Source organism: Electrona antarctica, assembly GCF_951216825.1.
Source record: "Electrona antarctica genome assembly, chromosome: 21".
Lineage (NCBI taxonomy): Eukaryota > Metazoa > Chordata > Actinopteri > Myctophiformes > Myctophidae > Electrona > Electrona antarctica.
In genome coordinates, this window is record NC_136802.1 from 352,059 (window position 1) to 379,560 (window position 27,502).

The 27,502-nt window shown below is 51.1% G+C and overlaps 1 protein-coding gene across 1 annotated transcript in view; it reads left to right on the top strand.

The window, feature by feature from the left end:
- LOC306913779 (uncharacterized protein) overlaps positions 1 to 27,502 on the top strand; it is a 76,518-nt gene that overhangs the window by 42,787 nt on the left and 6,229 nt on the right. Inside the window, exons 5-10 of the mRNA XM_079490591.1 lie at positions 1,747 to 1,957; positions 9,608 to 9,661; positions 15,002 to 15,392; positions 21,368 to 21,553; positions 22,397 to 23,194; positions 24,753 to 25,158. Of these exons, the coding sequence (XP_079346717.1) occupies positions 1,747 to 1,957; positions 9,608 to 9,661; positions 15,002 to 15,392; positions 21,368 to 21,553; positions 22,397 to 23,194; positions 24,753 to 25,158 (2,046 nt within the window). The remainder of the gene's footprint in view (positions 1 to 1,746; positions 1,958 to 9,607; positions 9,662 to 15,001; positions 15,393 to 21,367; positions 21,554 to 22,396; positions 23,195 to 24,752; positions 25,159 to 27,502) is intronic.

The window sequence follows — 27,502 nt, forward strand, 5'->3', positions numbered from 1 at the left end:
TAAGCAGCAGTATAGCCTCAGTCAACTACATGTCTTCATGGTATAACTCTATGTTGTGATAATAAGCAGCAGTATAGCCTCAGTCAACTACATGTCTTCATGATATAACTCTATGTTGTGATAATAAGCAGCAGTATAGCCTCAGTCAACTACATGTCTTCATGGTATAACTCTATGTTGTGATAATAAGCAGCAGTATAGCCTCAGTCAACTACATGTCTTCATGATATAACTCTATGTTGTGATAATAAGCAGCAGTATAGCCTCAGTCAACTACATGTCTTCATGATATAACTCTATGTTGTGATAATAAGCAGCAGTATAGCCTCAGTCAACTACATGTCTTCCGTTCCGTGTGCAACGCACGGCCGCCGCCCAGTGTTTTAGTTTTAGTGTAGTTTTATTCGACTAAATTTCATATGATTTTACAGTCAAATGTTTGACGTTGACTGTCCCAGAAAGTCCCCTGTTCGCTGGTCTGCTGTCGGGGGCACGGTACCCAATTCACAGTCCCAATAAGTCCCCTGTTTGTTGTTGTGAGAACACATTAACCTGTTGTTGTTGTGAGAACACATTAACCTGTTGTTGTTGTGAGAACACATTAACCTGTTTGTTGTTGTGAGAACACATTAACCTGTTGTTGTTGTGAGAACACATTAACCTGTTTGTTGTTGTGAGAACACATTAACCTGTTTGTTGTTGTGAGAACACATTAGCCGTGCAATAACAATTCATCATATATATATATATATTTTACGCCAGACTGATGGACGCGTCCGTGACAGAAATGATGACAGAAATGATGACATTCCACCAACTATTACCATCTGTAAAGGATCTAGAGATCATTCACTCTTTTATCTTAAAAAAATAATAATAATCCCACGATTTTTGGAACCCATTTTTTTCACCCAGTGACAATTATCTAATGTAATCCTGGGCGCTACACTTCCTCTGCCAACCTGGGGGGGGGGGGGGGGGGCAGCGGACTGACCTCATGCTTCCTTCTATGCATGAGGAGTCCAAGCTGGGGGGGAGGAGTTTCCCTGGTTGGACGGAGCGCGTGGAAGGAACACGTTATTCCAACCAGTTCCTTTCCCCTCCATCAGGCGCCCCGGCTGGCCAGGGGGAGGCAGTATAGAGACCAGTTCCTTTCCCCTCCATCAGGCGCCCCGGCTGGCCAGGGGGAGGCAGTATAGAGACCAGTTCCTTTCCCCTCCATCAGGCGCCCCGGCTGGCCAGGGGGAGGCAGTATAGAGACCAGTTCCTTTCCCCTCCATCAGGTGCCCCGGCTGGCCAGGGGGAGGCAGTATAGAGACCAGTTCCTTTCCCCTCCATCAGGCGCCCCGGCTGGCCAGGGGGAGGCAGTATAGAGACCAGTTCCTTTCCCCTCCATCAGGCGCCTCGGCTGGCCAGGGGGAGGCAGTATAGAGACCAGTTCCTTTCCCCTCCATCAGGCGCCTCGGCTGGCCAGGGGGAGGCAGTATAGAGACCAGTTCCTTTCCCCTCCATCAGGCGCCCCGGCTGGCCAGGGGGAGGCAGTATAGAGACCAGGACCTTCTAGCTGTGAGGCGAAAGCACTACCGACTGTGCCGCCGTACCTCCAAGATCAGTAATTTTTAATTAGTCTCTTCTCTCTCTCTCTCCTTATCTCTCTCTCCCTATCTCTCTCTCTCTCCTTATCTCTCTCTCCCTATCTCTCTCTCTCTCCTTATCTCTCTCTCCCTATGTGTCTCCATGGTAAAGGAGTCACGGATCAACTCGGTGGACGCTGAGCTCTCCCTCCAGACTCAGATCTACGAGGCGTCCCGGAAGCTGCTGCAGGAGGAACACCTCCACAAGAACCTGAAGAGGAGCCGCTTGCAGCAGTTCAGACGCGAGGAGAGGAGGCTGAAGGAGCTGCAGGACACCTCCTTCCAGCTGAGGCTGCAACGAGGACGCAACGTAGCACTGCATGGTGAGTTACTGACCTCTAGAGGACGCAACGTAGCGCTGCATGGTGAGTTACTGACCTCTAGAGGACGCAACGTAGCACTGCATGGTGAGTTACTGACCTCTAGAGGACGCAACGTAGCGCTGCATGGTGAGTTACTGACCTCTAGAGGACGCAACGTAGCACTGCATGGTGAGTTACTGACCTCTAGAGGACGCAACGTAGCACTGCATGGTGAGTTACTGACCTCTAGAGGACGCAACGTAGCACTGCATGGTGAGTTACTGACCTCTAGAGGACGCAACGTAGCACTGCATGGTGAGTTACTGACCTCTAGAGGACGCAACGTAGCGCTGCATGGTGAGTTACTGACCTCTAGAGGACGCAACGTAGCGCTGCATGGTGAGTTACTGACCTCTAGAGGACGCAACGTAGCACTGCATGGTGAGTTACTGACCTCTAGAGGACGCAACGTAGCGCTGCATGGTGAGTTACTGACCTCTAGAGGACGCAACGTAGCGCTGCATGGTGAGTTACTGACCTCTAGAGGACGCAACGTAGCGCTGCATGGTGAGTTACTGACCTCTAGAGGACGCAACGTAGCTCTGCATGGTGAGTTACTGACCTCTAGAGGCCGCAACGTAGCACTGCACGGTGAGTTTACTGACCTGCAGCGAGGTCACAGAGAGGTCACAGAGAGGTCACTGGTAGCTCTACTAGGTGAGCTGCTCAGGGGTCATGTACCATACATCAGGGCTGGGCAACCTTAGGGACGGTGCCAACACTGGCACAGGGAGGGTGGTCACTGGCACACTGGCACAGGGAGGGTGGTCACTGGCACAGGGGGGGTGGTCACTGGCACAGGGGGGGTGGTCACTGACACAGGGGGGGTGGTCACTGGCACAGGTAGGGTGGTCACTGGCACAGGTAGGGTGGTCACTGGCACAGGGAGGGTAGTCACTGGCACAGGGAGGGTAGTCACTGACACAGGTAGGGTGGTCACTGGCACAGGTAGGGTGGTCACTGGCACAGGGGGGGTGGTCACTGGCACAGGGAGGGTGGTCACTGGCACAGGGAGGGTGATCACTGGCACAGGGAGGGTGGTCACTGACACAGGGAGGGTAGTCACTGGCACAGGGAGGGTGGTCACTGGCACAGGGAGGGTGATCACTGGCACAGGGAGGGTAGTCACTGACACACTGGCACAGGGAGGGTAGTCACTGACACAGGGGGGGTAGTCACTGGCACACTGGCACAGGGAGGGTGGTCACTGGCACAGGGGGGGTGGTCACTGGCACAGGGAGGGTGGTCACTGGCACAGGGAGGGTGATCACTGGCACAGGGAGGGTGGTCACTGGCACACTGGCACAGGGAGGGTGGTCACTGACACAGGGGGGGTGGTCACTGGCACAGGGGGGGTGATCACTGGCACAGGGAGGGTGGTCACTGGCACAGGGAGGGTGGTCACTGGCACAGGGAGGGTGATCACTGGCACAGGGGGGGTGGTCACTGACACAGGGAGGGTGGTCACTGACACAGGGAGGGTGGTCACTGGCACAGGGGGGGTGGTCACTGGCACAGGGAGGTGGTCACTGGCACAGGGCGGGTGGTCACTGGCACAGGGGGGGGTGGTCACTGACACAGGGAGGGTGGTCACTGGCACAGGGGGGGTGGTCACTGGCACAGGGAGGGTGGTCACTGGCACAGGGGGGGTGGTCACTGGCACAGGGAGGGTGGTCACTGGCACAGGGAGGTGGTCACTGGCACAGGGAGGGTGGTCACTGGCACAGGGGGGGTGGTCACTGGCACAGGGAGGTGGTCACTGGCACAGGGAGGGTGGTCACTGGCACAGGGAGGGTGGTCACTGGCACAGGGAGGGTGGTCACTGGCACAGGGAGGTGGTCACTGGCACAGGGAGGGTGGTCACTGGCACAGGGGGGGTGGTCACTGGCACAGGGAGGGTGGTCACTGGCACAGGGAGGGTGGTCACTGGCACAGGGGGGGTGGTCACTGGCACAGGGAGGGTGGTCACTGGCACAGGGAGGTGGTCACTGGCACAGGGAGGTGGTCACTGGCACAGGGAGGGTGGTCACTGGCACAGGGGGGGTGGTCACTGGCACAGGGAGGGTGGTCACTGGCACAGGGGGGGTGGTCACTGACACAGGGGGGGTGGTCACTGACACAGGGGGGGTGGTCACTGGCACAGGGAGGGTAGTCACTGGCACAGGGGGGGTGGTCACTGGCACAGGGGGGGTGGTCACTGGCACAGGGGGGGTGGTCACTGACACAGGGGGGGTGGTCACTGGCACAGGGAGGGTAGTCACTGGCACAGGGAGGGTAGTCACTGGCACAGGGGGGGTGGTCACTGGCACAGGGGGGGTGGTCACTGACACAGGGGAGGGTGGTCACTGACATAGGGGGGGTGGTCACTGGCACAGGGGGGGTGGTCACTGGCACAGGTAGGGTGGTCACTGGCACAGGGGGGGTGGTCACTGGCACAGGGAGGGTGGTCACTGGCACAGGGGGGGTGGTCACTGGCACAGGGGAGGGTAGTCACTGGCACAGGGGGGGTGGTCACTGGCACAGGGAGGGTGGTCACTGGCACAGGGAGGGTGGTCACTGGCACAGGGGGGGTGGTCACTGGCACAGGGAGGGTGGTCACTGGCACAGGGGGGGTGGTCACTGGCACAGGTAGGGTGGTCACTGGCACAGGGAGGGTGGTCACTGGCACAGGGGGGGTGGTCACTGACACAGGGGGGGTGGTCACTGGCACAGGGGGGGTGGTCACTGGCACAGGGAGGGTGGTCACTGACACAGGGGGGGTGGTCACTGGCACAGGGGGGGTGGTCACTGGCACAGGGAGGGTGGTCACTGGCACAGGTAGGGTGGTCACTGGCACAGGGGGGGTGGTCACTGACACAGGGGGGGTGGTCACTGGCACAGGTAGGGTGGTCACTGGCACAGGGGGGGTGGTCACTGGCACAGGTAGGGTGGTCACTGGCACAGGGAGGGTGGTCACTGGCACAGGTAGGGTGGTCACTGGCACAGGGAGGGTGGTCACTGGCACAGGTAGGGTGGTCACTGGCACAGGGAGGGTGGTCACTGGCACAGGGAGGGTGGTCACTGGCACAGGGGGGGTGGTCACTGGCACAGGGGGGGTGGTCACTGACACAGGGGGGGTGGTCACTGACACAGGGGGGGTGGTCACTGGCACAGGGAGGGTGGTCACTGGCACAGGGCGGGTGGTCACTGGTACAGGGAGGGTGGTCACTGGCACACTACACTGGAACCCACCTATGCTTTCTAGGGCATCGGCAGACTCTTATTGTAGTGGACTCGGTCCCAGACTCTTATTGAAGTGGACTCGGTCCCAGACTCTTATTGAAGTGGACTCGGTGCCAGACTCTTATTGAAGTGGACTCGGTCCCAGACTCTTATTGAAGTGGACTCGGTCCCAGACTCTTATTGAAGTGGACTCGGTGCCAGACTCTTATTGAAGTGGACTCGGTCCCAGACTCTTATTGAAGTGGACTCGGTCCCAGACTCTTATTGAAGTGGACTCGGTGCCAGACTCTTATTGAAGTGGACTCGGTCCCAGACTCTTATTGAAGTGGACTCGGTCCCAGACTCTTATTGAAGTGGACTCGGTCCCAGACTCTTATTGAAGTGGACTCGGTCCCAGACTCTTATTGAAGTGGACTCGGTCCCAGATAATATCTGGCTAGGTGGTCGTTGTACAGTAAGGATAATATCTGGCTAGGTGGTCGTTGTACAGTAAGGATAATATCTGGCTAGGTGGTCGTTGTACAGTAAGGATAATATCTGGCTAGGTGGTCGTTGTACAGTAAGGATAATATCTGGCTAGGTGGTCGTTGTACAGTAAGGATAATATCTGGCTAGGTGGTCGTTGTAGGGGGATAATTCACTCACCTCGGTAGTTAAACTCCCTGAAGGTGAATTATATCCCGACAACGACCACCTGCCAGATATTATCCCGCTTATTACATGGATAACTAACATAAATTACCGGTAATAAATTGACCCAAAACAAAAAAGTATTCCATAAGTTGGTGCTGCAGCACTGTCGGAAAACAGGGAAGTGAGTTGATCAAATAGAATCCATGTTCGGGTTTTACTGCTTTGTCTATTTGGGTTAGGGTTAGGGTTAGGGTTAGGGTTAGGGGTCCTGCTTCGTCTATTTAGGGTTAGGGTTAGGGTTAGGGTTAGGGTTAGGGTTAGGGTTAGGGGTCCTGCTTCGTCTATTTAGGGTTAGGGTTAGGGTTAGGGTTAGGGTTAGGGTTAGGGTTAGGGGTCCTGCTTCGTCTATTTAGGGTTAGGGTTAGGGTTAGGGTTAGGGTTAGGGGTCCTGCTTCGTCTATTTAGGGTTAGGGTTAGGGTTAGGGGTCCTGCTTCGTCTATTTAGGGTTAGGGTTAGGGTTAGGGGTCCTGCTTCGTCTATTTAGGGTTAGGGTTAGGGTTAGGGTTAGGGGTCCTGCTTCGTCTATTTAGGGTTAGGGTTAGGGTTAGGGGTCCTGCTTCGTCTATTTAGGGTTAGGGTTAGGGTTAGGGTTAGGGGTCCTGCTTCGTCTATTTAGGGTTAGGGTTAGGGTTAGGGGTCCTGCTTCGTCTATTTAGGGTTAGGGTTAGGGTTAGGGGTCCTGCTTCGTCTATTTAGGGTTAGGGTTAGGGTTAGGGTTAGGGGTCCTGCTTCGTCTATTTAGCGTTAGGGTTAGGGTTAGGGGTCCTGCTTCGTCTATTTAGGGTTAGGGTTAGGGTTAGGGGTCCTGCTTCGTCTATTTAGGGTTAGGGTTAGGGTTAGGGGTCCTGCTTCGTCTATTTAGGGTTAGGGTTAGGGTTAGGGTTAGGGTTAGGGTTAGGGGTACTGCTTCATCTATTTGGGTTAGGGTTAGGGTTAGGGGTCCTGCTTCGTCTATTTCTCGTTCAAATGTTTTCAAATACATTTTTGAGAGCAATGTTTAGCTGTAAATTACATTGTGTGTAGTACTGATTTACTACCACACTATGCATGGAATATTAGGAGTCCAACTAGTACTGATTTACTACAACACTATGTATGGAATATTAGGAGTCCAACTAGTACTGATTTACTACAACACTATGTATGGAATATTAGGAGTCCAACTAGTACTGATTTACTACAACACTATGTATGGAATATTAGGAGTCCAACTAGTACTGATTTACTACAACACTATGTATGGAATATTAGGAGTCCAACTAGTACTGATTTACTACCACACTATGTATGGAATATTAGGAGTCCATAGTACTGATTTACTACCACACTATGTATGGAATATTAGGAGTCCAACTAGTACTGATTTACTACCACACTATGTATGGAATATTAGGAGTCCAACTAGTACTGATTTACTACAACACTATGTATGGAATATTAGGAGTCCAACTAGTACTGATTTACTACAACACTATGTATGGAATATTAGGAGTCCAACTAGTACTGATTTACTACCACACTATGTATGGAATATTAGGAGTCCAACTAGTACTGATTTACTACAACACTATGTATGGAATATTAGGAGTCCAACTAGTACTGATTTACTACAACACTATGTATGGAATATTAGGAGTCCATAGTACTGATTTACTACCACACTATGTATGGAATATTAGGAGTCCAACTAGTACTGATTTACTACCACACTATGTATGGAATATTAGGAGTCCAACTAGTACTGATTTACTACCACACTATGTATGGAATATTAGGAGTCCAACTAGTACTGATTTACTACCACACTATGTATGGAATATTAGGAGTCCATAGTACTGATTTACTACCACACTATGTATGGAATATTAGGAGTCCAACTAGTACTGATTTACTACCACACTATGTATGGAATATTAGGAGTCCAACTAGTACTGATTTACTACCACACTATGTATGGAATATTAGGAGTCCAACTAGTACTGATTTACTACCACACTATGTATGGAATATTAGGAGTCCAACTAGTACTGATTTACTACCACACTATGTATGGAATATTAGGAGTCCAACTAGTACTGATTTACTACCACACTATGTATGGAATATTAGGAGTCCAACTAGTACTGATTTACTACCACACTATGTATGGAATATTAGGAGTCCAACTAGTACTGATTTACTACCACACTATGTATGGAATATTAGGAGTCCAACTAGTACTGATTTACTACCACACTATGTATGGAATATTAGGAGTCCAACTAGTACTGATTTACTACCACACTATGTATGGAATATTAGGAGTCCAACTAGTACTGATTTACTACCACACTATGTATGGAATATTAGGAGTCCAACTAGTACTGATTTACTACCACACTATGTATGGAATATTAGGAGTCCAACTAGTACTGATTTACTACCACACTATGTATGGAATATTAGGAGTCCAACTAGTACTGATTTACTACCACACTATGTATGGAATATTAGGAGTCCAACTAGTACTGATTTACTACCACACTATGTATGGAATATTAGGAGTCCATAGTACTGATTTACTACCACACTATGTATGGAATATTAGGAGTCCAACTAGTACTGATTTACTACCACACTATGTATGGAATATTAGGAGTCCAACTAGTACTGATTTACTACCACACTATGTATGGAATATTAGGAGTCCAACTAGTACTGATTTACTACCACACTATGTATGGAATATTAGGAGTCCAACTAGTACTGATTTACTACCACACTATGTATGGAATATTAGGAGTCCAACTAGTACTGATTTACTACCACACTATGTATGGAATATTAGGAGTCCAACTAGTACTGATTTACTACCACACTATGTATGGAATATTAGGAGTCCAACTAGTACTGATTTACTACCACACTGTGTATGGAATATTAGGAGTCCAACTAGTACTGATTTACTACCACACTATGTATGGAATATTAGGAGTCCAACTAGTACTGATTTACTACCACACTATGTATGGAATATTAGGAGTCCAACTAGTACTGATTTACTACCACACTATGTATGGAATATTAGGAGTCCAACTAGTACTGATTTACTACCACACTATGTATGGAATATTAGGAGTCCAACTAGTACTGATTTACTACCACACTATGTATGGAATATTAGGAGTCCAACTAGTACTGATTTACTACCACACTATGTATGGAATATTAGGAGTCCAACTAGTACTGATTTACTACCACACTATGTATGGAATATTAGGAGTCCAACTAGTACTGATTTACTACCACACTATGTATGGAATATTAGGAGTCCAACTAGTACTGATTTACTACCACACTATGTATGGAATATTAGGAGTCCAACTAGTACTGATTTACTACCACACTATGTATGGAATATTAGGAGTCCAACTAGTACTGATTTACTACCACACTATGTATGGAATATTAGGAGTACCATTTTTGGGACATTTCCGGTTTAATGTAATAAGGTATATGTTGTTGTTGTTGTGTTTCAGATCAGGGTCAATAAGGTATATGTTGTTGTTGTTGTGTTTCAGATCAGGGTCAATAAGGTATATGTTGTTGTTGTTGTGTTTCAGATCAGGGTCATGTTGTTGTTGTTGTGTTTCAGATCAGGGTCACTCTGACGACAGTTCTTTGATAAGGTATATGTTGTTGTTGTTGTGTTTCAGATCAGGGTCACTCTGACGACAGTTCTTTGTCGGATTTGGTCGTTCTGGACGAAGGTAAGAAGTTGCTCGCTCTAAATCACAGTCTAGGACAGTCTAGGACAGGGGTTCCAACTAGTGGACACTCCAGGAGGGGGTTCCAGGTGGTTCCAGGTGGTCCGGGGACCACCAGGGGTCCTCGAGGGGGTTCCAACTATGGACACTCCTTGAGGGGGTTCCAACTAGTGGACACTCCAGGACCACCAGTGGTCCTCGAGGGGGTTCCAACTAGTGGACACTCCAGGACCACCAGGGGTCCTCGAGGGGGTTCCAACTAGTGGACACTCCAGGACCACCAGTGGTCCTCGAGGGGGTTCCAACTAGTGGACACTCCAGGACCACCAGTGGTCCTCGAGGGGGTTCCACCTAGTGGACACTCCAGGACCACCAGTGGTCCTCGGGGGGGTTCCAACTAGTGGACACTCCAGGACCACCAGTGGTCCTTGAGGGGGTTCCAACTAGTGGACACTCCAGGACCACCAGTGGTCCTTGAGGGGGTTCCACCTAGTGGACACTCCAGGACCACCAGTGGTCCTCGAGGGGGTTCCAACTAATGGACCCTCCAGGACCACCAGGGGTCCTCGAGGGGGTTCCAACTAGTGGACACTCCAGGACCACCAGGGGTCCTCGAGGGGGTTCCAACTAGTGGACACTCCAGGACCACCAGTGGTCCTCGAGGGGGTTCCAACTAGTGGACACTCCAGGACCACCAGTGGTCCTCGAGGGGGTTCCAACTAGTGGACACTCCAGGACCACCAGTGGTCCTCGAGGGGGTTCCAACTAGTGGACACTCCAGGACCACCAGTGGTCCTCGAGGGGGTTCCAACTAGTGGACACTCCAGGACCACCAGTGGTCCTCGAGGGGGTTCCAACTAGTGGACACTCCAGGACCACCAGGGGTCCTCGAGGGGGTTCCAACTAGTGGACACTCCAGGACCACCAGGGGTCCTCGAGGGGGTTCCAACTAGTGGACACTCCAGGACCACCAGGGGTCCTCGAGGGGGTTCCAACTAGTGGACCCTCCAGGACCACCAGGGGTCCTCGAGGGGGTTCCAACTAGTGGACACTCCAGGACCACCAGGGGTCCTCGAGGGGGTTCCAACTAGTGGACCCTCCAGGACCACCAGTGGTCCTCGAGGGGGTTCCAACTAGTGGACACTCCAGGACCACCAGGGGTCCTCGAGGGGGTTCCAACTAGTGGACACTCCAGGACCACCAGGGGTCCTCGAGGGGGTTCCAACTAGTGGACACTCCAGGACCACCAGGGGTCCTCGAGGGGGTTCCAACTAGTGGACACTCCAGGACCACCAGTGGTCCTCGAGGGGGTTCCAACTAGTGGACACTCCAGGACCACCAGGGGTCCTCGAGGGGGTTCCAACTAGTGGACCCTCCAGGACCACCAGTGGTCCTTGAGGGGGTTCCAGGTGGTTCCAGGTGGTCCGGGGACCACCAGGGGTCCTCGAGGGGGTTCCAGGTGGTCCGGGGACCACCAGGGGTCCTTGAGGGGGTTCCAGGTGGTCCGGGGACCACCAGAGGTCCTTGAGGGGGTTCCAACTAGTGGACACCCCAGGACCACCAGTGGTCCTTGAGGGGGTTCCAGGTGGTTCCAGGTGGTCCGGGGACCACCAGGGGTCCTTGAGGGGGTTCCAGGTGGTTCCAGGTGGTCCGGGGACCACCAGGGGTCCTTGAGGGGGTTCCAACTAGTGGACACTCCAGGACCACCAGGGGTCCTCGAGGGGGTTCCAACTAGTGGACACTCCAGGACCACCAGTGGTCCTTGAGGGGGTTCCAGGTGGTTCCAGGTGGTCCGGGGACCACCAGGGGTCCTCGAGGGGGTTCCGGGTGGTCCGGGGACCACCAGTGGTCCTTGAGGGGGTTCCAGGTGGTTCCAGGTGGTCCGGGGACCACCAGGGGTCCTCGAGGGGGTTCCAGGTGGTCCGGGGACCACCAGTGGTCCTTGAGGGGGTTCCAGGTGGTAAATGGTGGAGAGTTGGTAACCAAATGGACCCTTATATATATTTAACTCTTGAGAGTGTGAAATGAAAATGTTACACTCTCAAGAGTTGTAATTAGTTGTTTTTTTCTCCACAAAAAAAATTGTTATTCTGATCAACGTTTGCCTGTTATCTCTCCTAATGGTACCAACATCATGTTATCCTCGAGGGGGTTCCAACTAGTGGACACTCCAGGACCACCAGGGGTCCTCGAGGGGGTTCCAACTAGTGGACACTCCAGGACCACCAGTGGTCCTCGAGGGGGTTCCAACTAGTGGACACTCCAGGACCACCAGGGGTCCTCGAGGGGGTTCCAACTAGTGGACACTCCAGGACCACCAGTGGTCCTCGAGGGGGTTCCAACTAGTGGACACTCCAGGACCACCAGGGGTCCTCGAGGGGGTTCCAACTAGTGGACACTCCAGGACCACCAGGGGTCCTCGAGGGGGTTCCAACTAGTGGACACTCCAGGACCACCAGGGGTCCTCGAGGGGGTTCCAACTAGTGGACACTCCAGGACCACCAGGGGTCCTCGAGGGGGTTCCAACTAGTGGACCCTCCAGGACCACCAGGGGTCCTCGAGGGGGTTCCAACTAGTGGACACTCCAGGACCACCAGGGGTCCTCGAGGGGGTTCCAACTAGTGGACCCTCCAGGACCACCAGTGGTCCTCGAGGGGGTTCCAACTAGTGGACACTCCAGGACCACCAGGGGTCCTCGAGGGGGTTCCAACTAGTGGACACTCCAGGACCACCAGGGGTCCTCGAGGGGGTTCCAACTAGTGGACACTCCAGGACCACCAGTGGTCCTCGAGGGGGTTCCAACTAGTGGACACTCCAGGACCACCAGGGGTCCTCGAGGGGGTTCCAACTAGTGGACACTCCAGGACCACCAGTGGTCCTTGAGGGGGTTCCAACTAGTGGACACTCCAGGACCACCAGGGGTCCTCGAGGGGGTTCCAACTAGTGGACCCTCCAGGACCACGGGGTTCCAGGTGGTTCCAGGTGGTCCGGGGACCACCAGGGGTCCTCGAGGGGGTTCCAGGTGGTCCGGGGACCACCAGGGGTCCTTGAGGGGGTTCCAGGTGGTCCGGGGACCACCAGGGGTCCTTGAGGGGGTTCCAACTAGTGGACACTCCAGGACCACCAGTGGTCCTTGAGGGGGTTCCAGGTGGTTCCAGGTGGTCCGGGGACCACCAGGGGTCCTTGAGGGGGTTCCAGGTGGTTCCAGGTGGTCCGGGGACCACCAGGGGTCCTTGAGGGGGTTCCAACTAGTGGACACTCCAGGACCACCAGGGGTCCTCGAGGGGGTTCCAACTAGTGGACACTCCAGGACCACCAGTGGTCCTTGAGGGGGTTCCAGGTGGTTCCAGGTGGTCCGGGGACCACCAGGGGTCCTCGAGGGGGTTCCGGGTGGTCCGGGGACCACCAGTGGTCCTTGAGGGGGTTCCAGGTGGTTCCAGGTGGTCCGGGGACCACCAGGGGTCCTCGAGGGGGTTCCAGGTGGTCCGGGGACCACCAGTGGTCCTTGAGGGGGTTCCAGGTGGTAAATGGTGGAGAGTTGGTAACCAAATGGACCCTTATATATATTTAACTCTTGAGAGTGTGAAATGAAAATGTTACACTCTCAAGAGTTGTAATTAGTTGTTTTTTTCTCCACAAAAAAAATTGTTATTCTGATCAACGTTTGCCTGTTATCTCTCCTAATGATACCAACATCATGTTATCTCTCCTAATGGTACCAACATCATGTTATCTCTCCTAATGGTACCAACATCATGTTATCTCTCCTAATGGTACCAACATCATGTTATCTCTCCTAATGGTACCAACATCATGTTATCTCTCCTAATGGTACCAACATCATGTTATCTCTCCTAATGGTACCAACATCATGTTATCTCTCCTAATGGTACCAACATCATGTTATCTCTCCTAATGGTACCAACACCATGTTATCTCTCCTAATGGTACCAACATCATGTTATCTCTCCTAATGGTACCAACATCATGTTATCTCTCCTAATGGTACCAACACCATGTTATCTCTCCTAATGGTACCAACATCATGTTATCTCTCCTAATGGTACCAACATCATGTTGTCTCTCCTAATGGTACCAACATCATGTTATCTCTCCTAATGGTACCAACATCATGTTATCTCTCCTAATGGTACCAACATCATGTTATCTCTCCTAATGGTACCAACATCATGTTATCTCTCCTAATGGTACCAACATCATGTTATCTCTCCTAATGGTACCAACATCATGTTATCTCTCCTAATGGTACCAACATCATGTTGTCTCTCCTAATGGTACCAACATCATGTTATCTCTCCTAATGGTACCAACACCATGTTATCTCTCCTAATGGTACCAACATCATGTTATCTCTCCTAATGGTACCAACACCATGTTATCTCTCCTAATGGTACCAACATCATGTTATCTCTCCTAATGGTACCAACATCATGTTATCTCTCCTAATGGTACCAACACCATGTTATCTCTCCTAATGGTACCAACACCATGGTATCTCTCCTAATGGTACCAACATCATGTTATCTCTCCTAATGGTACCAACATCATGTTATCTCTCCTAATGGTACCAACATCATGTTATCTCTCCTAATGGTACCAACACCATGGTATCTCTCCTAATGGTACCAACATCATGTTATCTCTCCTAATGGTACCAACATCATGTTATCTCTCCTAATGGTACCAACACCATGGTATCTCTCCTAATGGTACCAACATCATGTTATCTCTCCTAATGGTACCAACATCATGTTGTCTCTCCTAATGGTACCAACATCATGTTGTCTCTCCTAATGGTACCAACATCATGTTATCTCTCCTAATGGTACCAACACCATGTTATCTCTCCTAATGGTACCAACATCATGTTATCTCTCCTAATGGTACCAACATCATGTTATCTCTCCTAATGGTACCAACACCATGTTATCTCTCCTAATGGTACCAACATCATGTTATCTCTCCTAATGGTACCAACACCATGTTATCTCTCCTAATGGTACCAACATCATGTTGTCTCTCCTAATGGTACCAACACCATGTTATCTCTCCTAATGGTACCAACATCATGTTATCTCTCCTAATGGTACCAACATCAATACAGAATGGAATTGTGGACAAAATCTTTAGTTTTGTGTCTGAGAGGCTAATGGTGGTCCGTGGCTCAGAGGCTGAATAAATAAATAATGGACCTTGATGTGAACAGGGTTGAAAACCACTGAACTAGAATCACCAAAGTTGCTGCGGAGATTTTGTTAAATCACAGATGGATCGATGGATCTAAAACCCTAAAATCACTTCTCTTTTTTTCTGCTCTTCTAGAAGCACCGAGCCTTCCCGGACCCCCAGATCCATCTCCGTCTCCTCTCCCTGTGTCCTCCCAAAATCCCACCACCCCCACCTCCCCCTCCTCCTCCTCCTCCCACACAATGCCCTCCTGCCCTGTCACCCCCTCTCCCCTCACCCTCACAGGGACCCCCCGCGTCACCCCCTCTCCCCTCACGACAACCCCCTGCGGTGCCACCCCCTCTCCCCTCCCCCTCCCCCGCCACACCAGCCAGGCCAGCCTGGACTCGTCCCAGAGCTTCGGCTCGTCCAGCGTGGGGGAGGGGCTCTACGACGCCCCTCCCATCCAACACGCCCCCTGGTCGGAGTCCAGTCTGGACCAGCCGTACGAGAAGAAGAAGAAGTCTCACCGCTCGTCCACCGCCAGGTAAACAAATTAACCCCCATTCAGGACGGGAACCCCTTTTGGTGTTTTTAAGGGTTATGTTCTACTTTAGCTATTGAAAAATAGCAGATCTACAAGCTCGTAGCACGGCACTGAGTGCCGCGCTAGTACACGCGCCATCCATGGTGATCTATAAGCTCACGACTGCTCGCGCTGCAAGGCGCTGTGAGCTTGTAGATCTGCTTTTTTTTTAGAGGGAAAACGTGACAGACCAAGAACAAACCTCAGTGACACAGACACACTCTTATTGGGGGAGACTCTTCTTTTTCCCATGAAGTTAGAAGATAAAGCAATTTGGAGAATCTAATTGGCTGTAATTCTTTCAACATGCTGAGAAGTGTTTAGAGACTCTGGGATCTGATAGAACGTTATGTAGTTCAGTAAAGAAGTGTTTAGTGATGATAGAACGTTATGTAGTTCAGTAAAGAAGTGTTTAGTGATGATAGAACATTATGTAGTTCAGTAAAGAAGTGTTTAGTGATGATAGAACGTTATGTAGTTCAGTAAAGAAGTGTTTAGTGATGATAGAACGTTATGTAGTTCAGTAAAGAAGTGTTTAGTGATGATAGAACGTTATGTAGTTCAGTAAAGAAGTGTTTAGTGATGATAGAACGTTATGTAGTTCAGTAAAGAAGTGTTTAGTGATGATAGGACGTTATGTAGTTCAGTAAAGAAGTGTTTAGTGATGATAGAACGTTATGTAGTTCAGTAAAGAAGTGTTTAGTGATGATAGAACATTATGTAGTTCAGTAAAGAAGTGTTTAGTGATGATAGAACATTATGTAGTTCAGTAAAGAAGTGTTTAGTGATGATAGAACATTATGTAGTTCAGTAAAGAAGTGTTTAGTGATGATAGAACATTATGTTGTTCAGATTATAAAACGAATAATAATTGTGTTTGGATTTGAGGTGTGCCCTTCATGCCCGGAGCCATGTGGGTGCGTCCCTCAGTCACTGGACAAAGCTTTGGTGCACACCCTCTCACACACACCTCGAATCCAACACACCCTTTATTATTCATGCTGTTATTATGTGCAGCTGTGTTGCTGACATCATGTCCTGAGGTGCGTTTGGATACATAGCGCACCGTGCAATACACACTAATACGTGAGCAAAGAGATTCTATATAAAGAGGCAAAACTCCCATTAACCCATTTTGGGCGGGAACCCCTTTTGGTGTTAGCATTATGCTATGCTTTAGCTATTGAAAAATAGCAGATCTACAAGCTCGTAGCGTGCCACCGAGTGGCGCGCTACGAGCTTGTAGGTCTGCTATTTTTGAAAAATCGAAGAACGACTGACATAGAAACATAGCTTTTTCAGAAAACTGTCAGGATGTAGAAGACATTTTTTGAATCTGATCTCAGGTCAAAATGGGTCCCATAGTAACAACCAGAGCCTCCGCCATATTGGAGTGACTTTAATAAACATTAAAAAGTCATGCTGTACAAAACAAGAACTTGTTTTTATCCTATTCTACTAAAGCTGCTATAAGCAATTATGTCAACATTTTAATGACTTTTTGTTTTATTCAGACAGCCAGCAGTGGGTAGAACGCTCCCCAAACAAATGTAGTCTCTGTGAAACATCTATAGGGCCGCGATCTGCATTCAAAGATGTTCCTAGAAGCTTTGTCATTGGTCCATTTGCCTGTCTACTTCCTGATTGGTTAGTCATTGCGACCGGGTTTTTTTCGACCAATGACAAAGCTTCTAGGAATACAGATACTTACTTTGAATACTTTGAATACAGATTACAGCCCCACAGAGACTAAAGTTTTTTGGGAGCGTTCTACCCATTGCTGGCTGTCTGAATACCAAAAAAAAGGTCATTAAAATGTTGACATATTTGCTTATAGCTGCTTTAATGTACTCATGTATTGATCATGTTTATGAAAAGATCAAAGCATCAATTAGTAACATATTCATTCAGAAAGTCAGGGTGCATGTGTGTGTGTGTGTGTGTGTGTGTGTGTGTGTGTGTGCGTGCGTGTATGCAACACGTGCATGCACGTGCGCACGCCACCGTGCATGTTTACGTGCGTGTTTGAGGCGTTACATCTTATAGACAAAGGGTTGCTGTCATATTGGAGTGATGCCGACAGCGCTACCGCTGCGCCATCTACTGGTGATTCCAAGTATTTGAGGACTTTCGCCTCTTTATGTAGAATCTCTTTGACGTGAGTGTAGCTCAAGGGGGCAGGCAGACTTTCCAACGTTGAAGCTCTGGGTCCTAGTGGTAGGAGGAGGGACTACAGGCGGACCCGTGGATTCATGACCGGGAAACCCCGTGCAGCTGGGCTTTAACATTGAGCGCTCGGTTGCCCTACGTCACTCAGGACCTCAAAGTTGAGGTCCTGGGAGGGACTTCCGGCAGTCTTCCGGGTGCTTCAAAACGCCACTGAGCAACTTCCACTGACATGAATAGCTGGGGGGGCGGAGCTTCGTGCCAGTTCAGTCTCTATTATATATATACTCTATGGGGTAGCTCCCGCTGCACCCCTAGTGACCTATGACCTATGAGTGACCTATGAGCACAGGTTCTCCCCCTTTTGAACATGTTTTGTGGACCCCCATCAGATACAATGTGCCAGGGACCCCCACAGGGACCCCCATCAGATACAATGTGCCAGGGACCCCCATCAGATACAATGTGCCAGGGACCCCCATCAGATACAATGTGCCAGGGACCCCCATCAGATACAATGTGCCAGGGACCCCCATCAGATACAATGTGCCAGGGACCCCCATCAGATACAATGTGCCAGGGACCCCCACAGGGACCCCCATCAGATACATTGTGCCAGGGACCCCCATCAGATACATTGTGCCAGGGACCCCCACAGGGACCCCCACAGGGACCCCCATCAGATACATTGTGCCAGGGACCCCCATCAGATACATTGTGCCAGGGACCCCCACAGGGACCCCCATGATCAGATACATTTTATTTTTACACAAATCCTTTTGAGTGGTGCAACCACTCCTATAGACAGCTATGTGTGTGGCTGTGTCCCTGGGTCTGTATATGTCCCTGGCTGTGTCTCTGGGTCTGTATATGTCCCTGGCTGTGTCTCTGGGTCTGTATATGTCCCTGGCTGTGTCCCTGGCTGTGTCCCTGTGTCCCTGGCTGTGTCCCTGGGTCTGTATATGTCCCTGGCTGTGTCCCTGGCTGTGTCCCTGGGTCTGTATATGTCCCTGGCTGTGTCCCTGGGTCTGTATATGTCCCTGGCTGTGTCCCTGGGTCTGTATATGTCCCTGGCTGTGTCCCTGTGTCCCTGGCTGTGTCCCTGGGTCTGTATATGTCCCTGGCTGTGTCCCTGGCTGTGTCCCTGGGTCTGTATATGTCCCTGGCTGTGTCCCTGGCTGTGTCCCTGTGTCCCTGGCTGTGTCCCTGGGTCTGTATATGTCCCTGGCTGTGTCCCTGGCTGTGTCCCTGGGTCTGTATATATGTCCCTGGCTGTGTCCCTGGGTCTGTATATGTCCCTGGCTGTGTCCCTGGGTCCCTGGCTGTGTCCCTGGGTCTGTATATGTCCTTGGCTGTGTCCCTGGCTGTGTCCCTGGGTCTGTATATATGTCCCTGGCTGTGTCCCTGGGTCTGTATATGTCCCTGGCTGTGTCCCTGGGTCCCTGGCTGTGTCCCTGGGTCCCTGGCTGTGTCCCTGGGTCTGTATATGTCCCTGGCTGGGTCCCTGGGTGTGTCCCTGGGTCCCTGGCTGTGTCCCTGGGCCTGTATATGTCCCTGGCTGTGTCCCTGGGTCCCTGGCTGTGTCCCTGGGTCTGTATATGTCCCTGGCTGTGTCCCTGGGTCTGTATATGTCCCTGGCTGTGTCCCTGGGTCCCTGGCTGTGTCCCTGGCTGTGTCCCTGGGTCCCTGGCTGTGTCCCTGGGTCCCTGGCTGTGTCCCTGGGTCCCTGGCTGTGTCCCTGGGTCTGTATATGTCCCTGGCTGTGTCCCTGGCTGTGTCCCTGGGTCTGTATATGTCCCTGGCTGTGTCCCTGGGTCCCTGGCTGTGTCCCTGGGTCTGTATATGTCCCTGGCTGTGTCCCTGGGTCTGTATGTGTCCCTGGCTGTGTCCCTGGGTCCCTGGCTGTGTCCCTGGCTGTGTCCCTGGGTCTGTATATGTCCCTGGCTGTGTCCCTGGGTCCCTGGCTGTGTCCCTGGGTCTGTATATGTCCCTGGCTGTGTCCCTGGGTCCCTGGCTGTGTCCCTTGGTCTGTATATGTCCCTGGCTGTGTCCCTGGGTCTGTATGTGTCCCTGGCTGTGTCCCTGGGTCCCTGGCTGTGTCCGAACACGGAAATAACGTTATAGCGTTTGTTCACCACCAAGTGTCACTGTTGCACAGCCTAACACACAGACACACACTGGCCAGGGAGGAGGTACAGATACATTGTGCCAGGGACCCCCATCAGATACATTGTGCCAGGGACCCCCACAGGGACCCCCATGATCAGATACATTTTATTTTTACACAAATCCTTTTGAGTGGTGCAACCACTCCTATAGACAGCTATGTGTGTGGCTGTGTCCCTGGGTCTGTATATGTCCCTGGCTGTGTCTCTGGGTCTGTATATGTCCCTGGCTGTGTCTCTGGGTCTGTATATGTCCCTGGCTGTGTCTCTGGGTCTGTATATGTCCCTGGCTGTGTCCCTGGGTCTGTATATGTCCCTGGCTGTGTCCCTGGCTGTGTCCCTGTGTCCCTGGGTCTGTATATGTCCCTGGCTGTGTCCCTGGCTGTGTCCCTGGGTCTGTATATGTCCCTGGCTGTGTCCCTGGCTGTGTCCCTGGGTCTGTATATATGTCCCTGGCTGTGTCCCTGGGTCTGTATATGTCCCTGGCTGTGTCCCTGGGTCCCTGGCTGTGTCCCTGGGTCTGTATATGTCCTTGGCTGTGTCCCTGGCTGTGTCCCTGGGTCTGTATATATGTCCCTGGCTGTGTCCCTGGGTCTGTATATGTCCCTGGCTGTGTCCCTGGGTCCCTGGCTGTGTCCCTGGGTCCCTGGCTGTGTCCCTGGGTCTGTATATGTCCCTGGCTGGGTCCCTGGGTGTGTCCCTGGGTCCCTGGCTGTGTCCCTGGGCCTGTATATGTCCCTGGCTGTGTCCCTGGGTCCCTGGCTGTGTCCCTGGGTCTGTATATGTCCCTGGCTGTGTCCCTGGGTCTGTATATGTCCCTGGCTGTGTCCCTGGGTCCCTGGCTGTGTCCCTGGCTGTGTCCCTGGGTCCCTGGCTGTGTCCCTGGGTCCCTGGCTGTGTCCCTGGGTCCCTGGCTGTGTCCCTGGGTCTGTATATGTCCCTGGCTGTGTCCCTGGCTGTGTCCCTGGGTCTGTATATGTCCCTGGCTGTGTCCCTGGGTCCCTGGCTGTGTCCCTGGGTCTGTATATGTCCCTGGCTGTGTCCCTGGGTCTGTATGTGTCCCTGGCTGTGTCCCTGGGTCCCTGGCTGTGTCCCTGGCTGTGTCCCTGGGTCTGTATATGTCCCTGGCTGTGTCCCTGGGTCCCTGGCTGTGTCCCTTGGTCTGTATATGTCCCTGGCTGTGTCCCTGGGTCTGTATGTGTCCCTGGCTGTGTCCCTGGGTCCCTGGCTGTGTCCGAACACGGAAATAACGTTATAGCGTTTGTTCACCACCAAGTGTCACTGTTGCACAGCCTAACACACAGACACACACTGGCCAGGGAGGAGGGCTTGTACAGTACAGTACAGTACAGTACAGCACAGCACAGCACAGCACAGCACAGCACAGTACAGTACAGTACAGTACAGTACAGTACAGTACAGTACAGTACAGTACAGTACCACTCACTTAAGATGGGTCTGATTTTCTATAATATCAGACCCATCTATTATTTTCTATCATTTTGCTAAAGTTAGCAAAATAGCAGATGTACAAGCATGTGTATCTGCTGTTGTTGAATAGCTAATCGTATTGTGTATTCATTGTATTATTATGTCTCTCTCCAGTAGCCCCGCCTCCCCGGCCCAGACTCTGCCGCCATTGGAGGCCTGCCTGCCAGTGGGCGTGGCCGTGGGAGGGTTAACCCCTGCCGCGCTGCCACAGAAGCTGTCCCACCTGAAGCTGCGCCACACCGTGTCCAACAGCACCCCCTGCACGCCAGAGATGCAAGTGCGCCGCCAGCTCTCCCTCAGGTGACCTATAATTAAATAATGCTGCTGTAATTCTGAAATGGAAACCAGTGGTTCTCAAACTGTTTCATGTTTCATGTTGGGGCAGCGGTGGCCTAAGGGTTAGAGGAGCGCCCTTGTAGCCGAAAGGTTGCCGGTTCGATTCCCCAGACGGGCAGGAAAAAACTGGGTGGGGAAGTGATTGTCATCACTCACCCAACACCGCTGTGTGTGTGTGTGTGTGTGTGTGTGTGTGTGTGTGTGTGTGTGTGTGTGTGTGTGTGTGTGTGTGTGTGTGTGTGTGTGTGTGTGTGTGTGTGTGTGTGTGTGTGTGTGTGTGTGTGTGTGTGTGTGTGTGTGTGTGTGTGTGCGCGCGCACCTGTGCTCAGCTACTTCCCTGGGTAAATAAAGGATTTGTTTTGGCTGCGGTCGGTCGGAACCCCATCTCAAAAATATTTAGTTCAGTTTAGTCAGAAGCTTTTGATCAAAGTTTCTTTATTAACATTTTCCAATCACATTTGGGTCAAATAGAAAATAACATAGAAAAATTAGTATTAAAAAGCTAAGAACATAACGGTGGAATATCTATATAATGAAACTATGCATATATACACTATATAGTGCTATGTCTACATAAAATGCTATCTAAGTTACATAAGTTGAGTCTTTGCATTCGCCTGTAAGGTCATTGGGTGTACAGTGTTCAATAGCACTGATTTATTGAAGAAAATAAAAAAGCAGAAAAATGGAGATAGGGATGTTTGCGCTCGACACTGACACCGACACCGACACCACTATTCATTTCATAGTGAATATGTTTACAGTACATTGAATTCCAACATGGTTTCTGTGCTCATATTCCTCCAGGTTACCCAACAACAACCACACGGAATCCTCCTGCTACGACCAGGAGAGCCGAGGCCGCGTCAGGGTGCCGCGGAGGAGACTGACGGAGTACGCCATAACCTTACCGCCAGGCTCCGCCTACGGAGGAGGAGGAGCCATAACCTTACCGCCAGGCTCCGCCTATGGAGGAGGAGGAGCCATAACTTTACCGCCAGGCTCCGCCTACGGAGGAGGAGGAGCCATAACGTTACCGCCAGGCTCCGCCTACGGAGGAGGAGGAGGAGGAGGCAGCCACGCGTCAGAGGACAGCAACTCTGAGCACTCGTCTTCCACGTCCTATGCCAGCTCTCCCTGCCAGGACCTCCCCCTCCCCAAACAACACCACCAACACTACGCCAGCTCTCCCTGCCAGGACCTGCCCCCCCCGTCCTACTACCAGCCTGGCCCTCCGTTCCAGCCGCAGCACTACAGCCCGTTGGGAATGGGAGGAGCCACGCCTCCTCCTCCGCCTTTCCCAAACCCCGGTGGCGGGTTCTACCAGAACGCCCGGCACCAGTCCAGCCCCAGCTTCCACCACAGGGGGGGCTACTACCACGGTGACGAGGGTTACCCTCCTCTGGACCCCATGGGTGGTGGGTACCCCCAGCGAGACCACCCTGACATGGGTGGGTACCCCCAGCGAGACCACCCTGACATGGGTGGGTACCCCCAGCGAGACCACCCTGACATGGGTGGTTACTCCCCTCTGGACCACCTAGACATGGCCAGGACGTACTACGGCCAGCAGGCTCCGTGTCCATCCAGACAACATGACTACAGGTAGGCCCTGTCGTCACAAATCCCCTAGTCAGTAACTATTCCACAATCTCTAAATGTTATATACTTGAGTCTGGAACTACAGCTCCCCAAATCCGAGTAAGGACGCTGCCATTTCCGTTCACAAAAATATATTTTAAAATATCTTTAGAGCTTATTCTTTCATTTATATTTCTGCTAAGCAACCAGCTATATTTGCTCAGATGATTTTGATTTATATTAGGATACATCTGCGCGACTGTAAAGATGAAACGGAAGTGGGGAGGAGGCTCCACTTCCGCTTTATATTTGACTCATGATCAGAGCTTCCGTTGCTCTAGACTGTACGACGGAAGCATTTATATTTGACTCATGATCAGAGCTTCCGTTGCTCCAGACTGTATGACGGAAGCATTTATATTTGACTCATGATCAGAGCTTCCGTTGCTCCAGACTGTATGACGGAAGCATTTATATTTTACTCATGATCAGAGCTTCCGTTGCTCCAGACTGTATGACGGAAGCATTTATATTTGACTCATGATCAGAGCTTCCGTTGCTCCAGACTGTATGACGGAAGCATTTATATTTTACTCATGATCAGAGCTTCCGTTGCTCCAGACTGTATGACGGAAGCATTTATATTTGACTCATGATCAGAGCTTCCGTTGCTCCAGACTGTATGACGGAAGCATTTATATTTTACTCATGATCAGAGCTTCCGTTGCTCCAGACTGTATGACGGAAGCATTTATATTTTACTCATGATCAGAGCTTCCGTTGCTCCAGACTGTACGACGGAAGCATTTATATTTTACTCATGATCAGAGCTTCCGTTGCTCCAGACTGTACGACGGAAGCATTTATATTTTACTCATGATCAGAGCTTCCGTTGCTCCAGACTGTATGACGGAAGCATTTATATTTTACTCATGATCAGAGCTTCCGTTGCTCCAGACTGTACGACGGAAGCATTTATATTTTACTCATGATCAGAGCTTCCGTTGCTCCAGACTGTATGACGGAAGCATTTATATTTTACTCATGATCAGAGCTTCCGTTGCTCCAGACAGAATTATTTTTTCATGTTTCCAACCGAGTGGAATAGTAAGAGAGTGGCGACACTAACGTTGACTCCCATTGTAACAATGGAATGCGGAAGTGCTCATTCTATCTCAATGGGATAGTTCCAATGTTTGGAACTATAGCCCATAGCACCCCGCTTTGTCTCAATGGGATAGTTCTAATGTGTGGAACTATAGCCCATAGGCACCCCGCTTTGTCTCAATGGGATAGTTCCAATGTTTGGAACTATAGCCCATAGCACCCCGCTTTGTCTCAATGGGATAGTTCCAATGTGTGGAACTATAGCCCATAGCACCCCGCTTTGTCTCAATGGGATAGTTCCAATGTGTGGAACTATAGCCCATAGCACCCCGCTTTGCAGCGAGATCAAAGCGTGTCGCCTCTCTTACTATTCCACTCGGGTTTCCAATATGCAATGCCCCCCAAAAAAATATCACAATTAAATCGTTAAATCGCAATTAATTAATGACAATTAATCAACTTAACCTTTTTGCAGCCCTAACTACAGGTACATGGAGACCCCTGTGTACCACCCCTCCCACCCCCACAGCAGCAGGGGGGCGCTGCCCCCCCCTCCTCCTCCGCAGCACCGGGGGGGACCCCCCCCACCGAGGGGCAGCATGCCCCCCCCTGACGTCCGGCTGGCCCGCTCCCCCTCCCTGTGGGACCACCAGCAACACTACCAGGCCAACACCGGTCCCCCTCGCCAGGCGGTCGACGAGGAGCTGTGCTCCTGGCATCAGCGCAGCTCCTTCAGAGGGGGTCCCCCGCCCAGAGGGGGGGGTCCCCCGTCCAGGCCTCGCTCCCTGGACCGCCAGGGGGCCGTGAGGGTGAAGAACACCGGGGGCGCCGGGCGCGGCTCACCGCTCTTCACGAGACGACAGCAGTTCCAACCAGAACAGGTAGAGTTGTAGAGTCTGCTGTTTTCATTTAGAACCCCCCCCCCCCCCCCCCCCCATAACTCTGAGGCCACTTTTCCACCAACAGAGCTTTGGTTTTATGACGTTCTATCTGTTCCCAACCATCTACAACGGATTTATAGTTTTATAAAACTATAAAATGTGATCGAGCATTCCAGAAGTGTTGTCTCTAAATAGTACAGGAAATCTATGGAAAATACAGGATCAACCTCACACTAATTGCAAAAAAAACAAACTCAGCTGATTTTGTATCTTCAATATATAACAGAAAGAAAGTTGCCTGGAATTGTCTGAGGGGAAAGTGTTGAAAATGGCCTGTACAGTATGGCCACCATAGACATCCTATATAAGGCAAATATTTTCTAGATTTCCTTATGCTTTAAGTAGCATGTGACATCATGTCAAACTAGGGGGTTTTCATGATGCTGAATCCATTTCAAGCATTAGTTTTGCATAAAAAAACTCCTTGGTCTAAAAACGGCTAAAAAGTGGCTATGGCCAAATGCCAGCCAGGTGGGTCAGGTGTTATAGGACCTCCACACAGCCCAGAAGGCTAGTTGTTGTCAGTAAACATCAGTGAAGGGATCTGTGTCGAGGCCTGTTCACATTCCACCCAGCCGTGGAGGAGACCCTGGAATCTGTTCTCATTCCACCCAGCCGTGAGGAGACCCTGGAATCTGTTCTCATTCCACCCAGCCGTGAGGAGACCCTGGAATCTCTGTTCTCATTCCACCCAGCCGTGAGGAGACCCTGGAATCTGTTCTCATTCCACCCAGCCGTGAGGAGACCCTGGAATCTGTTTTAATTTCACCCAGCCGTGAGGAGACCCTGGAATCTGTTCTCATTTCACCCAGCCGTGAGGAGACCCTGGAATCTGTTCTCATTCCACCCAGCCGTGAGGAGACCCTGGAATCTGTTCTCATTTCACCCAGCCGTGAGGAGACCCTGGAATCTGTTGTCATTCCACCCAGCCGTGAGGAGACCCTGGAATCTGTTCTCATTCCACCCAGCCGTGAGGAGACCCTGGAATCTGTTCTCATTCCACCCAGCCATGAGGAGACCCTGGAATCTGTTCTCATTCCACCCAGCTGTGGAGGAGACCCTGGAATCTGTTCTCATTTCACCCAGCCGTGGAGGAGACCCTGGAATCTGTTCTCATTTCACCCAGCCGTGGAGGAGACCCTGGAATCTGTTCTCATTTCACCCAGCCGTGGAGGAGACCCTGGAATCTGTTCTCATTCCACCCAGCCGTGGAGGAGACCCTGGAATCTGTTCTCATTTCACCCAGCCGTGAGGAGACCCTGGAATCTGTTCTCATTTCACCCAGCCATGGAGGAGACCCTGGAATCTGTTCTCATTCCACCCAGCCGTGGAGGAGACCCTGGAATCTGTTCTCATTTCACCCAGCCGTGAGGAGACCCTGGAATCTGTTCTCATTCCACCCAGCCGTGGAGGAGACCCTGGAATCTGTTCTCATACGATACGATGCCGTCTTCATCTAGCCCCCCAGAAGCAAAGATTTGAGTTAAAAACGTTCGCTCTGAAAGAATATATATTCAAAGATTTTCACGATTTTTCTAAAATAGCAGACCTACAAGCTCGTAGCGCGGCACTCGGTGCCGAGCTATGAGCTTGTAGATCTGCTATTTTTCAAAAGCTTAAAGTATAACACAATGCTTAAAACACCAAAAGGGGTTCCCGCCACCGGGGCAGCGGTGGCCTAAGGGTTAGAGGAGCGCCCTTGTTGTCGAAAGGTTGCCGGTTCGATTCCCCGGACGGGCAAGAAAAAATCTGGGTGGGGAAGTGATTGTCATCACTCACCCAACACCGCTGAAGTGCCCTTGAGCAAGGCACTGAACCCCCAACTGCTCCCCCTGGAGCTGCTTAGTGGCCAACAGTATAAGACTGTGGTTGTACTGGTCAGCTCCCAGGTTTTAATGTGTGTGTGTGCATGTGTGTCTGTCTGTGTGTTTCTATGTGCAGGGCGTTGCTGAAAATGAGCACCTGTGCTCAGCTACTTCCCTGGGTAAATAAAGAAGAAAAAACAAAACAAAAAAACAACATAATATCAATGACATGAAAAAATAAATAAAAATAAAGTAAGCAGGTGGTGCAGAAAATAAAACATGGCATACTGTATGTGTGTCCTACTGGTTGTCCCTTTTCTTGTGACAGGAATTGACATATTTTGCAGCCAAAACTGCACATTCTTTCTGTTCCCCCAGAAGGAGTGGTAATTTTTCCCTTTCTGTCATACTTCGGAATTCTGGGAAATTTGTTTCAAATTTTGGGAAGAACTCCTCTCTAATATTTGTGTAGTTTTTAC